Source organism: Callospermophilus lateralis, chromosome 5 (genome assembly GCF_048772815.1).
Source record: "Callospermophilus lateralis isolate mCalLat2 chromosome 5, mCalLat2.hap1, whole genome shotgun sequence".
Taxonomy (NCBI): Eukaryota; Metazoa; Chordata; class Mammalia; order Rodentia; family Sciuridae; genus Callospermophilus; species Callospermophilus lateralis.
The window spans coordinates 105,261,619-105,277,321 of NC_135309.1; the positions used below are offsets into that span (position 1 = coordinate 105,261,619).

A 15,703-nucleotide genomic window follows, 5' to 3' on the forward strand; every position below is an offset into this window, starting at 1 on the left:
TATTACATGCTAGTTTTAACCTATTTTCTGTTTTAAATAAAATGAAATTACATAATTAATATCTCATTTCACACGGCATATATTTTAAGACTCAAGAAGTACATTAAATGTATTAATTAACAAGCAATTGAAAAAAATATATAAATAAGAACATGGGGAACATGGTTCTATTTTTATTCTAAAGATGTACATAACCAGAAAGTGTGTGAAATATTAAATAAAAGTGGTTCTACCGGGTTACCTCATTGGATTAACATTTTTTAAACAAAAAGTTTTATTACTAATATATAGCCTGATCCAACACTTTTTCTCAGTTGTTAAATTTAAGGTTCTGTGGATAAATATACTTGTTTATAAGAGTGTGGTCAAATGCTAAATTAAAGACTGAGTTATCCTATACATTTATAGTACTTATATTATGTACCTTGAGTTGACACGATTTATGCATTGCTTTCAGTTTTGAGTGTTGCTGAGTTACTGAGCAATGTGTAAGAATCTTTCAGTACTACAAAAAACATGGGATCTCTTTTTTTTACTTAAAATTTTTAATTTGGTTTCTTCAGTTTTAATTTCAGGGCATAAGCTGATTATTTATTCCAAGCTTCCTCCTCATTTTCTTCTTGTCATTTAAATTGCAAATCTAAAATTTGGAAAGGTCCTTTCAACTTTGATTTCCTTATATTATTTGGTTTGCATTTTAGCAGTTAATTACATCTGATTAACCTAAATTAAGGGCTCACCAAAATTTAGATAAATTTGAAAGAAGCCATAAATTCTTTAGCCTAGCAATTTTAAAATATTTTCCCAGTAACTCTACCTTTATTATGTGTGAGTAGGCTATCCAGTGTTTGAAAGTCTGTTTTTATAGGAGAAACTTAATGATACCTTGGCATATTTTTCTTGTTAATTTGAGAATACCTGATATATTTTCATTTAGCAAAATCTCTGATTTAAGAAACCTAAAATGTTTACTTAATTTTATTGTGATTTATGCATCCATCTTATGGGTTCCTAGCTAGCAAGATGCTAATTCTTTAAATGGTCAGACATTTACTATTTTCTGGCCCTTAACTACCACAAGCAATCATATTTGATGCCCCTTAATTAGAGCACCTTTTTTTCTTTCCAGGTTCTTTTTCCACCTCAGCAATCGAGACAATACATTTGCTTACCATGCTGCTCTCCTAAGTGTTCTTTTGCATGTAAATTAATCTTGATTCAGTTTACACTGTCATGCTGAGTGGTACAAATTGCCTATAACAATAAAACAGCATGAGTTAAAAATAAAGGGGGGTGGGAAGGCAGATTGAATGTGTGCCTTACTTGATAGGATGTTACTTTGCTTTATGCCAATACATTAGCTGACGATAATGAATCTTCTGTTCTGAAAAGCATGGTTTAGTTGATTTTTTTAATTTTACTTCAATGGAGCAGTACCTTGTCTTTTATAGAACAAGTTAGACAAACCATTAATGACAAGAGTGTTAAGGTTAAATATGAAGCAATGCATTCACTTCTCTGAGTGCTATCCATCTTTCCATTTACAGGAGCTTGACAAAAGTACTGGCTTTGTACAACATTTCCTTTAATTACATGCTGCGGGAAACAGGCTTTTAACATAAACATAGTTGCATTCATTTATTCAGCAGTTGCTCTTCAATAGAGCTTAATGGAGAAGGTTTAAATCCTAAATGAGTACACACATCTCTCAGCAGTGTTATGTCAGCCACTGTGCTTTACTTAAAAGCAGTGTTTGACTGCTTGTGTAGTTTTTAAAGCTTTTGCCTAATGTTGAAGTTAAACAGCCTAAGACAGAACATAGTGTTCCCAGAGTTTGAAAGTGGTTAGTAAAAACTGCTCCCTGTTAGAAGCTAGATAGATCTATTTTGTATCTGATGGCATAAGTCTTTTTACAGGGTTTTCATACTGTTAATCAGAGGGACTTTTGAAAATTTTACATTGTATTTGCAATAAATAACTAAAATATATTGGCCTGAAGGTACAGGGTCCTTTGAAAACAAAATCAAACATTACCATTTTCATAAATTTTGTAAACTACTGTGCACATATCAAATGTCTGAAAAGCTTATTGTTTTTAATAAATACCACCAGCTACCCATGACTTATAGCACGGATCCAAGTTGATGACATTTATTGTAATTATTTTATTGCTTTAACCTGGATGTTAATCTTCAATATTTTTTTCCAAAGGTTTGATATGGTATTGACTTTGTTCACCGAACATTTTCACAGGAAATTCTGATGTTAATGATAACTCTGTGTTAACACTATGACTTTCATTCATAATTTTGCTTAACTTAGTTTATTCTTAAATATTATTTGAAACATCTCAAAATTTTTCTATTCACATTTTCCCCCTTTGTTTGCAAGCTTTATACTTTGTAAAGTTTGGTTAGTGTTTTTGTTGGCAACTGTAGTTTCGTTCACTAGGCAAATATGGTTATTGTTCAGTTTATGTTAGAAAGCTTGTACTTTTCTAGAACTACATGATTGTTCAGTGACTTCCAGTCATTTTTGAGATAACTTTGATATGTCATATTGATGCCATTCATCAGGTAGTGCTGCCAGTTATTCTAGTATCACTTTGATTTGTTCTCAAGCAGCATTTGACTGATCTTTGAATGAATAGAAAAAAATTATAATAATAAAAAAATATGTTCTTAAGAAGCAAAAACTGAATAGTTTATGTAACCCAGGTTGTGTAAATGTACTGAAATTTTATATTTGTGATTGTGTCTTATTGTCCTATAATAGTAAAAATTAGATTTGTAAAGAGTGATTTTTGGCTGCATTTTTTTACACAAACACTGGCATTTTTTAAAAAGAGTGCTTGCCTAGCATGTGCAAGGCCCTGGGTTCAATCCTCGGCACCACATAAGAATGAATAAATAAAATAAAGATATTGTGTCCAACTACAACTAAAAAATAAATATTTTTTTTAAAAAATGATAATAATCATCTTGTAAATTATGTTCTCAAGTGATATTTCTTTTGTTGGGAAAAGTTTTTAACTTTTGTCTCAAGAGATTACAATTGAGTGATTTTTGTAAAGAAATCAGTAAAAAGGAGCCTTCTTTTTCTTTTACAGGAATGCTGACAGGAATGAATGAAACTTCTGCTGTAATTATCGCCGCACCCCAGAATTTCACTCCATCCATGGTCCTTCAGAAGGTTGTAAATGTAGCCAATGTTGGTGTAGTACCTTCTGGTCAAGATAATATCCACAGGTAGGTTCATTAACACATGACGTGTCAATAACTTGTACAAGTACATAATTTTCAATTCATTGTTTGCTTTGGAAATCATAACCCCTAAACTGGTATGTATCTTCCCACTTTTTCCAGTGGTATACTTGATAGGTTTTGTGAAGTTCCCTTCCTCATTTCATATCTTCCTTATTACACCAGCTTGGCTTCTTCTGAGAGGTATACATCTATACATTTTATAACAGCTTCATAATTTGTAAAGCTGCCTTCTATGATGCGCTTGAGAGTTTATCTTATTTTTATTTTGCTGAATTCAGTGTATTTCTAGGAAGAACTATCTTAAAAGTAGTGAGATTGGACTTCTTTCTTTGGAAGGGGGGCAGTGTTTGTATACTACACACAGATTTCTTTGGGAAAGCAGTTTCCTAGGGCTGCCTCCATTTAATAAAGAGCTGCTAGACACCCAGCGTAGGCCAAGGGCAGCTTCTATTCAGAGCAGGAGTTTCTTCACCACCAGGTGTCTGAAGCATGAGATCCTAGCCATTTTTCCTGAAAGGTAGCAGCAAATGTGATTAATATGTTTGCACTCTTGGTATTCTTATGAATGCCACTGGCTTTAAATGGAGATGAAGATAAAATAATTATTCCTTAACTGGGTGGCTGTTAAATAGTCCTCTGTATACTTAAGGAAATCGATGCAAAATATGTCATAGCATACTTTTGCCATTAAAAATATCTGTACATTATATTTAATGCATCTTTTCTTATATAACTATCAATTATAGAAAATAAATTTAGAATCAAAGGAAAGGTCTTCAGACCTTTAAAAATAAATTTCTTTTTATTTTTAAAGGTCTGAAGACCTTTAAAACAGTTCCTCATCTGTTCAGAAATAGATGACAGGGTGAAAAAGGGAAATTGAAATCAAATTCTGTGACATCACTTCTATGTAAGAACACTGACTAGACATCAGAAGAGCTGATCTGCCATTATTCAGACCTGCCTAATGGCACTGTACTAATCGGAATAGAATGAAAACTGCATGTGTCAGTCAAGAAACAGATTTTTATGTGTGTGTTTTTTCCTTTTTTTTTTTTTTTTTTTTGGAAGAGAAAGAAGAAAGTCCTTAAGTTGCTCAAGATATCTCATGCTTCAATTTATAATAAGCCTTATATATCTCACATAGGATGGTAATAAAATAAGAAAATGGATATAAAGCCATCCTAATGAAACCACTGTGCAAATTCAATTCATCTATTAATGTCCAATAGGTGGGAAAAGTGAACAGAAACCTCTTCAGTATATATAAATGTTTTGGTGCTGAGTTTTCTAGTATTTTTTTAATCTTGGTGCTTTTCTGGGTTATTTCTTTTTTTAATCAATCCTTGGAATTGTTAAAATTACTTTTTAAAATGACTTGTATCAACTCTAACTTTGGCAAACTCGGTATAAAATTTTACCTGACAAATCTATTGTTCACCTTCTGCAGTCTTGTTTTAATATGTTCTTTTGTAATGTACAAAAAGGCACACAGTAATCATTATTTATGTTCAGACTTCTAGTTTAACTTTTGTTTTGAATGTGGGTTGTTTATTTTTCTAAAATCAGCCTTCCAAATTGTTTCTTAGAAGAAAAAAGTCAAAACTAATAACATGAAAGCTGTCTTCATACTGGAAGATAGACTTAGAAGGACACCTAGCACAGTTGTATAATTCTAAAGCATAGTTTACCTATAACCTGTCTTAGTGGTTGGGGACTTAATGCCTGATCAAATTACTTAAATTGCAGTCAGTGCTCAATTACCCGTGCTAATGTAAAGGGGTCACACAACTAAGAACCATTTATGTTTGACTTTAAAGTGCAGAGATTGTACTCAAACTTAATGTTTGTGGTCCTCATGCACATCCTCAGTCTCTTGACACTTTTCTCTTCCAATTCTATTGTCAGTGGTTTGGTGTTTGACTCTGTAACGCAGAGGAGGAGCCAAGTTACTGCAGAGTTAAAGTGAATAAAATGCCTGTCTGTACTTAAGGATGTGCTGTGCAGTCTAAATTTGCTTCTCAAGTCCTCCAATACTTAATTGAAAATATTTCTTATTTACTTTTATAGGTAAAGCATAACTGTAATAGTGTTTTAAATTTTAGAACACTTATAGGTAATGAAGACCTCACTATTTATATTTTTCATACAGAGGATAATATAAATTATTCTGTATGTGTAAAACTTTTGCCGTTCTTTCATGCTTGTAGCAATTAGACCTGATAAAATAAATAATTGTCAAAATCTGAATCAGTGCTTTTCTTAATTTCATTAAAAATGAAATAACAATTACTGATTACATTTTAATGACAGAAATTAACAATTTACCACTTTACTGAATTGTGTATTAATGTTTTTAACTGTAGAATTCAATATTATGTTACCCTGTGGGATCAATGAGTCTCTGTTTCTAAGCCTATGTACTATGAGATTTTTTAATGACTCCCTATTCTTCTGTGATAGTTGCTTTTTTTGAGTTTATGAGGAACAGGACCAAAACCACTCTAATATTTTTATTAGCAGCAATTGTACAGAACTATTTTCAAAAACATTAAGTATGGAAAACATTTGACTTATTAATATTTTAAGAGACTAATATTTTAATATGATAAATTACTCTTGACAGGACTATATTCTGTTTAAGCTTTCAGAATCTTTTCTTTCTTAAAGGACTTTTAATAAGTATTGGTATATTCAAACCAATGAATAGAATTTCTGTAACCTAGTTTTGGAATAGTTTATTCTTACTGCTCTTCAAATTTTGAATATGTTTTGCATTAAATACCAGGTAAAGAGATACTTAATGTGGGAATTTCTGAATAAGAGTAAAACTTCATTAATATGCAGATGTATGTAATAATAAAAAGTAGGAATTTCAATTGAATGCTTAAAAGAAAATGTTTCCTAATACATCAACAGAAACTTGCCTCCATTAAGAAAAAGTCAATTAAAAGAACACAAGTTTTGTGAAATGCACTTCAAAAACCAGGGGCATCTCCTAAATAGTTAACACTTAAAGTTCAGTTGAGTTTCATCTGTACTAGATGATGTCATATTTGTTTTGATTTTCTAAATGGGAGATAGAATCAGAAAGCCAAACAGTATTGAAAAACTAGCTTTATCTCTATGTCTGTGGTACTTGTTTGGGATTTGACAAAGCTGCTCTTTGAAAACAAAACTCTTATTGCAATCTGTAGGTATGATCATTGTACCAATCTGGTGTTTTCCAGATTACAGTTACCACTTCATAAGATATTCTGTAGAAATGAGAAGTTCTCTCATCATCTAAAAGCATTTATTAAATATGTAGTTGAATATCTTCATTTCCTGTTAGATATTCGTATTAAAATATATGAGATGTACTATTTACATTGTAAAAGCCTTTGAATGTACTATTTAAGTCAATCCTGATGAACTAATCCATAAATCAATTATATACAAAGGGCAAAATGGACAGCATTACACCAATATATGAATGGACTGCAAAGAGAAAACATCAAGATTTAATATGTTCTAAGGGAGGAGATTAGCAGGACCAGCAGTGGGATTCCTGGGTTCATCCAGGGCCAGGAAAAATTACTTGTGATCTTCTGAGAAAAATCCAGTAAGCTTTTAAGAGGAAGGTTTCATATTCAACAGTGTAGAAGCGGAGATGCATTTGCTTTTATTACATTGTTGTCCTGTGGTAACAGTGCTAATGAGAAATATAGTGGCCAAAAAGCAGAAAACTAAAAATCTATAGCTTTAGAATCTCTAGGTTTTTCTCTACATTAAAAAAAAAGAAAACATATGGGAGTTTGTGTAAAATTCAGATTCCTGGAACCCACCCCCAAAACTGAGTTTAGCACATCTGGGATAGGGCCCTAGTATCTGCCTATTATTGGTATTATTGGCCAGTACTCTTAAGTGCCATCCAATAAGGCACACATTCCAAAGTCCACAGGTTGAGGCTGCCCTGGATAATCAAGAAGTAATGATAGCCCCATGACACATTTTAAAATGTCTTTTCTGTATTTATAAATTTATATAAACTATATTTATATATAAATATGTATTTATATATTTCCTTTTATACAGGGACACTAGCAAGATGTATGTTTGCTTATTGGTGCTGGGAATCAAATCCAGTGCCTCACACATGCCGATAAGTTCATGCTTTACCACTCATACTTTACACTTCAGCCTCAGGCAAAATGTCTAATTTTTTTCTTATATCTATCTCAGCATTTAAGATAGTATGTTTAGGATAGTAGTACATTACAGTGGTATGATCGCAAGTTAAAGTTTGTCTTTTTAGCTGTCTCAACCATTTCACATTTTAACCCATATTTTGACATTTGTATACAATCTTATAATTGAAAAGAGTTGTCATACTTCATACTCATCTTGCTTTTTCATGAACATCAAATTGATCCTATAAAAGAGAGAATGTGGTATTTGAGTGAAGACAGACACCTTGTCTGCCATGGTTCTATTTTGTTTCTTAGCTAGAACAACATTCATTATTAACTTAAATTTAGTACTCATATTCCTTTTCCTCCACATATCTTAACTAGTGGTTTGGCTTTTGTTTACCCTTTTACTTTTTCAATTTTCAGATTTTGAATATATACAACTTGCCGGTAATAAGTTATAGTAAAGTAAATGTTTTACTGTTGTCATGTCGGTTCTTAACTGTTTGGAAAATCTGGTTTTGTGAATTGAACACTGTATCCCTGGCAGTCTGGTCATTGACTTTTAAATTTATGAACATATTAAGGCAGTTTATTTCAGGTTTAAGACTAAAATCTTGTTATTTAATTAAGATACAGGTAAAGAATAACTTTCAGTTCTAGACTTTAAACTCATTCAATTAATCACCATTAGCATACAACTGTTAAAGGGTCTTTAAAAGAAGAAATACATATATATTAGATCTGTAGCATGTAACTTCTTCGCTCAGTCTTTTGAAGACCTTTATCCCAGGTTCTGCTAGTACTAGGATTACAAAGAACAAATGGTATAGTCACTTCCTAGTGGGATCTTGAATATTTCTCTGTCTTCTGTTCATAAATTGATTAACTCTTGGGGTAGGTTTTTTGTTTATTACTTGTTTTCTTTTTTCTTGGTAACTCTAGATTTAAATTCTGGGCAATTTTGGAGGATCATAATGGAAAACAATTTTTGCTTATCAAATAACATTTAAAGTTTTAATGTCCTAATTTTATAAGCCTTGAGACTACTGTTAACCAACTCCATTTATGTTAAAACAGAATTTTGTATAACCAGGTGTTGGTGTAAAGATGTCAGGCTTAGGTCTTTTCTATAGTGTGACAAATTTTGTCTCCAACAAAACTGAAGAGTTGTGGAACCTATTTAGTCATCCAGAGTTCTTTCTCAAATGAGTAGTTGTCCACTAGAGGGCAGCACTGCTTTTTATCTGACTGCTTTGGACTCCACTGACTGAGCAGCATTTCATTGAAAAACAAATGTGGACCTCAGTTAATTTTTACATAGAAAGCATAGTTGGCTATTTTAGAAGTAACCAAGCTATGCAGCTGCAGCTGATTTTCTCATTAAAACATTCTGTATTTAAGTTTTATTTCATGTAGCCATTGTGAGGTAATGTCCTATAATGTAACAGATTTGCAAATAGGAATATATAACTTTTCATGTACAAATGAAAAGGGTATTCTTTCCTACTGAGTTGACAGTTTTATAAGCAATCAAAGAGAATGAGGTGGGAATTTATTTATTTTACTTTTTGGTTTTCTCTTGTTAACCTCCACCTTATCCTTCCTCCACCAAACAGACAAATCAGAAATGATGTGAAAGAACTAGAATGTTTTATGCCTTCCTTGAGGAAGTGTACCTGGATTTTTAAAAGTTTTTTTCTGAATAAAGAGAATGCAACATTGATAAGATAGGGCAGGAGTAATTGTTTATACCATCATTAAAATTTAAAATAGAAAATAGACCTAATTATGATGGTAGTTTATTTTTGGTGTTAACTCTTCATCTGAACGTTAGATGAAAATATTACAATACTATTGGACAATTTCTTAAAAATAGAGAAAAATATGTAGCTTTGAATAAATTCTCCAAACTCTAGTCACATGTAATTTTTTTCTTACTATTAATAACATAATGGATTTTACTTTAAACTACAATCGTATAGTCAAAAATAGAATTTTGTACAACTTTGAAATTCTCTGCCTGTTTGAAATGTTTGTATATTAACTCAAGGTAATAAGGATTTACAATTTTAAATCCTTTCGGATGATAATGCTCCAAATCACCATGCTTTGGTATTGATGTTTTGGAGGCTTATTCAAACCAGTATTTCTTACATATAATGATTGTGCGACTTCATTACACATTTGTCAACTTTGGACTAATTATTTTTATACAGCTAGGGCAGGGCACTGCATCTTGTGATCGTCTTTCTTACTAATAGGATTCTGTCTGCTTCACCAGGCAGTAATTGAAGGCTTCATGTACAGAGTAGAAAAAAAAAGTTTTAGCCTGAGTGGGCCATTGTCACAGCTTCTGGTAACCAGTAGAACAGAAAGCACAAGAAAATTGAACTCAGAATAGAAAAATCAGAAACCAGGAAGACTATCCAAGAGAAGAAAAAGCATGTCTCAGAGCTGTTGCATTAAGTGTAGCAAATCTGATTCTGCGTAAGAAATTTGATGTTTGTGAATACCCTGGAGGTTGATGCAGCCTCTCGTTCAGATAAATATTCTTAAGTCTGTGTTGTGCTGTTAACATTTTAATTGTTAGAACAATTGAATCATGTGACTTCTGTTCCTTTTAACAAAGAGCATTATGGTCCATAGCCAATGCCTCACGAATCTTAAAAAGTGTGGCTTATGTGTTATACATAATGTATGTGTTCAAATTGTTGATTTATTTAGCCAGTTTCATAATTCTGACAATAATTAGGCCAGAATAACTTTTTAATAAGAGTGAAACATGTTTTCATCTAACTCTTACAACCAGTTTATTTTGTCTTTTTCTTTTTTTCTGTATTTTTATTGGTGCATTATAGTTGTAAATAATGGTGGGATTCATTGTTACATATTCATACATGCACACAATATAATAATATAATTTTGCCAGTATCACTCCCCAGTATTTTCCTTCTCCTTCTTTTCTCCCATCCCTGGCCCCCTTACTCTACTAATCTCCCTTCATATTTTGTCTTTCTCTTAAATCTTAGAAATTCAACAAAAATTAAATGTCAACTGCTGGAGCTAATAGAAAAAATATAAGGTAAAATGCAGAAATAGCCAGACAGTTTTACCTTCTTGGTGATTATAAACAGCAAGTGCTTAGTGGTAGAATGAAATGAAAAATTATGAAAAATATCTAGATGGTATCCTTTTAATAACATGGAGCCCATCATACGTAGGCAATACATCTTTAACTGTCATCCCACTTATTTGTTCTCATTTGTGGCGTTACTGGTTTTCGAGGTTGATTGGTCTCTCCGTAGTCCTTCCCTGTGTTACAGCTCCATTCAAAAAGGTTTCCTATTTTTCATTGCTGGTGACTTTTGAGGGAGTGAGGGATGGGGGATATTGAACATTTAAAAAAAATCTTTTGAGGGAAAGAATTAAAAGTAGAACAAATGATCAAGCCATAATGCTTTGAATTATAGAATACTACAAAGTCAAGTACACAATTTTTGAAGGGAAAAATCTTCATCCCTAAAGTTTTTGGAAAATAATAGATTATTTACACTTCAGCTAAATAGGAAACACTTTAGTTTACCTGATGACTGACAAGAAAACAAATATTAAGTGTACATTTTTCCACATTTTGGAGGAATGTGTGTGACCTAGAATCAGAATGCTTGAGTGCAAAGTCTCACTCCACCATTCACTGGCTCTTGTGTCCCTGAGTAAGTGCCTCAATATCTTAGGGCCTCAGTTCCCTTCTTTCTCATTGTGACCTGCCTCATAGGGTCAAATGAAGTAATGCAAGTGAAGTATTAGAACCCACCAGCAGGCACATAGTAAGCTCTTAATGTTTAGTAGCTGCTGTCATTACAGTGATCAAAATCTTCTGACATTTCCAAAAAAAAAAATATGTCACAGTGTGATCTTAGTTTGAGACCAAGTACAGAGATCTGATGTCAGTCATTAAGTTTAGCATATAAGTATTTACAATCAATGTGTCTTATATGTAAAATGTAGCTTTTATTATGTACTAACTAGTTCTTTTTCCCTATCTTTTAAATATATGTTAAAACATAGCCCACTGAGGAGTGAAAGGATTAATAACTTTGGGGGAGTGGCTTTTGCTTTCCATGGACCAAAACAAACCAATTGTAATCATGCTGTGTTCCAATTAAATACATCCTTTTTGAACTGTGAAATGAGAATGTCAGAACATCTGATCTTCTGGTCTCCTCCTTTAAAGCATTGCTTCCACCATGTGTGCCCACCAGAACATGGAGACCTCATTAACAGGCAGTAGCTTTTACATCATCTCAGAGTTTGTTGCTAGGACAGTTTGCCGAGCATGTTTCCATTGCAGTGTAAGCAAATGCCTCTTTTCATTCATGCCCCTGTTCTTTATAGCGTTGAGAATATCATGGTAATAAGGTTTCAGAAACACAATATAAGACACAATTTTTGTTTTATCTCTGTAAACACACTGACACCAAAAATGACATTTTTCCTTGCCAAGTTTGTATTATTTTAACATTGGTTCTTAGTTTTTAATAGAAAAGATATAAAATATGCCTTGAGGCTATGTAACCCTGAAATTAAAACAACAGTGCTTTTGTGTTCCTATTCAGATAGGATCTCCTTCTCTACGATCCCAAGGCACAAGTGTTAAGTAAATAAAAGGACTAATAAGACTATTGTTTACATAATTATAACCCTGTCAGCAATAGGAACCTCTGCTGCAGCATTTGTTGAATGAATTACAGATATGATGGCCAAATATGTGGAAAAGTTGTATAAATGAATGGCAGTATAGATCCTTGTATCCTTTAGTGACAAAGTTTAACCGAAATGTACAAAAAGCATTCTCCTATGAAACATAAGAGCCTTAAAAATTTAGACAAAAGAATTGCATAGACCTGCAAGGAGAGACAGAAAGGAGAAGTCATTTGGGGACTGGAGATCTTTCTTGTTCTCTCAAAAAGGAAATTGAGGTACCCAGTTCCTAATCTCTTGTATGCATATCTGAAAAGCAAATGGATATGATTGTAAGAGCTTTATAAAAACCTCTTAAACATTGGTGTGGTTTATATTCCTAAACTGGTTACTTAAAATTGCTTTTCTCCTTAGGCAAACTGCTCTGAGAGTTTCCTTGCAAGTTTTCAGCATGTTTGAAGACAGTACATAAATTACTAGGAAGGTTTCTAATGTCAACAACTCATTAGCTAACATTTAAAAATACAACTTTCAAGTATTGTTAATATTTTCAACTTATTATGGTTAGCATATTTATTTTGCTTTCGATGTATTATGCTAATTATTGTTGAAAAAAATGATTTTCTTGATTCTATTTAGGCCAAAAATGACTTGTTAGGGTTCAAGAAAAGGAATCTACCATGTTATAAGATCATTTTTTAAAAACTCAAAAAAGAAATTACTTTTCATTTAAAGAGAATCTGCTTCCTGCTTAAGTGGCTAATATTTTAATTAAGTCGGGAGTGAAGTTTTTCTGAGTGTCTCCTGATAAACTCCCTCTTTTATGTTGATGGTAATTAAACAGATCCCTGAGGACACCGTGGGCTCCGTGCAAGGCCCATGCTAATTGTCAGACATGAGACACTGACCAGTTGGTTTGCTCTTGAATAGTCCGCAGCGTGCTGTCAGCACGGCAGTTTTATTTTTATGTATTGTGAGCTGTTGTCAGGGCTAACTGGGTGCCATTGTGGCTGAAGATGTCGCGCAAATTGAGGCAGATGGCTCAGATTCAGACACGTGTCATACAGAAAGGGGAAAGGGGATTGGCCCTGCAAAGTGGGGTCACAGCAGGTCACAGACCTGCTCTACACTTGTTAGTGTTTTCAAAAGCTCATGTGCAGCAACTTTGTTTTTCTCCAGTCATCCCTGCAATCAGACTCCCTCCCCCCCAAAACTGTGTGGAACATGCTCCTTGTGGAAAATGGAGGCATGGGAGGTTCCTATCCTCTTCTTCCTCCTCTGGGGCTCAACTGTGCGTGCAGAATGAATTAGCAGGATTGACAGAAGTTCATTGTGCCTCCAACGGCTTTGCAGTCAATTGCAGTGCTTAAAAGGCTAGTTTTGCTTTTAATTCCATGTAATTAGTAGGTTCTTCATGTCTTGGAATTTAGTAATAGAGAATTAGACCTCAAGTTTCCTCTATTATATTCTAAAGCAAAAAGAAGGATCTAATGGTCCAAACAGTTTTTAGAGAGAGAAAGAGGGAAGTGTGAGATTGCAATTGGCTGTCACGTGATTTTATTTCGGGTCATCATTAACATTAGAAATTGAATTTGAATATTTTTACATGAGTGAATTCAGTGAGACTTAGTAAGAATTTTATAATGTACATAAAATTATCTAACTTCTTGCATAATCATTTTCAGATCTGAGGAATTAAAATTTTCAAGCTCTTTGAGAAAGGTACCTTTTCTTCATGTGTTTTAAATATGTAGATCAATTGGCTTGTTTTAAATGGCCCTGTGCATGGTGAGTTGTTAGGTATTGAATGGTTGCTTCCCAAATACATCACAGAATTATACAAATATATCTGTCATTCAAACTAATAAATAAAATAGACTCCCTTTTCCTGATCGGTTTTTAAAATGCATTAAAATTACCTGCTTGTGGTATGCATGAACTGGACAGTTTATTGATTTTTTTTTTTTAAGAAGAATGCTTGGCTTTGGGTTTTTTGGCAGTAGGGAACCTGCAATGAAGTATTTCATTTGAGAAAAAAGAGTTATTTTAAACCTATTTGAATTTACACTGTCTCCTTTTTTTCCCCGTCTGTGATAAAAGGTCTTTTTTTTTTTCTTCCAGGTTTGCAGCTAAAACTGTGCACAGTGGGTCATTGATGCTAGTCACAGTGGAACTGAAGGAAGGCTCCACAGCCCAGCTTATCATAAACACTGAGAAAACTGTGATTGGTTCTGTTCTGCTGCGGGAGCTGAAGCCTGTCCTGTCCCAGGGGTAACCTGCTTACATCTGGACTTCAGAATCTGGCACACAACAAAAGTGCCTGGCATCCACTACTGCTGCCTTTCATTTATAATAATAGCCCTTCCATCTGGCAGTGGGGGAAGAATACACTCTTGACATTCTTGTCTCCTGCTTTAGAATGCTAGTGTGTATCCATCATGTATGCAATACTTTCCCCCTTTTCGCTTTGCTAACCAAAGAACATATATTTTACTGTCAGTTATCTCAACTCCTGAATCCATGTGGCATTTTCTCTGTCCTACTTCTTTTGGCCTCCTCATCTTCCTTCTCTTTTTCGACAATTATGGACGTGAATCAGATATTTAAAGTGTATTGAAAATCATCTTCCATTCAGCAGTAAGCAAACATTAGCAAAGAAATAGCTTCGCGGATGAAAATTAGATAGCATACTTTTTAAAATTAAATGTAAAAACATGGTCTCTGCAAAATTTTGTTCTTTGAATTTCCTGGTATTGAAATTGGTTACTGACAACTGTCATCATGAAATTTATTTCTGAATAATAAGATAAATAAACTAGCACATAAATAGTGTTTGTCTCTATATTTTTAATGAGAAACTGTTTATAATCCCGAAGTTCCTATGCTGAGCTTTCTGTCTTATAAAGTCAATATTTTGAGTGTTACATTATGCAGAGCATCAAGAAGGCTTAGTTAGTGAGAGAGAAAACAGTTTCAAATCTTAGGTAAATTTTCTATTTTGTTACAGAGTAGTTAACTTCAAAGAAAAAAATAGTGTATTTAATAACAAAAAAAATCTTTTGGTGTGTTATAAAATACATCTCTTTCTGGGCAGTTTTAATGTACTAGTAGAGATTTGATTGTAAGATCTACTACTCCTGCTGAATTAAATTCTTTGATTTTCATTTTTCCTTTACAAACCTTGGTATTCAACTTTAGTAGGAACTAACTAGTATATACTTAATTGTAGAAATTTAAAACTAGTTATATGATCAACATATTATGATGTTTTCTTCGAATGTTTAGTAATTCTAGACTCATTACTGTTCTTAATGAGATTGGTCTGTAATCAGAAAAACTGTTACCTCTTTAAAACCAGTTGAAATTTTATTTACCTTTCATGTGTGTGTATGTATGTGTGTGTGTGTGTGTGTATTTGACTAGGGATCAAACTAGGGCCTCCTACATGCTAGGCAAGTGTTCTACCACTGTACTACATCCCCAGCCCTTACCAAGATAATGGACTTTGGGATAGTATAAGCAAGTCAGTTCTTTTTGTTTAAAGCCACATAAGTGATTCTT

The 15,703-nt window shown here is 33.1% G+C and overlaps 1 protein-coding gene across 2 annotated transcripts in view; it reads left to right on the forward strand.

Annotated features, from left to right (window-relative positions):
- The window catches only part of Ap3b1 (adaptor related protein complex 3 subunit beta 1), a 230,536-nt gene extending 215,562 nt beyond the window's left edge, over window positions 1-14,974 (forward strand). The window contains exons 26-28 of one of the 2 annotated variants that reach the window (XM_076857096.1): window positions 3,110-3,248; window positions 13,828-13,864; window positions 14,264-14,357. In XM_076857096.1, coding sequence (XP_076713211.1) covers window positions 3,110-3,248; window positions 13,828-13,864; window positions 14,264-14,275 — 188 coding nt within the window. In that variant the 3' untranslated portion in view covers window positions 14,276-14,357. Of the gene's footprint in view, window positions 1-3,109; window positions 3,249-13,827; window positions 13,865-14,263 lie in introns of both variants that reach the window. The other variant, XM_076857095.1, reaches the window with a different exon arrangement.
- The last annotated feature ends 729 nt before the right edge of the window (window positions 14,975-15,703 follow it).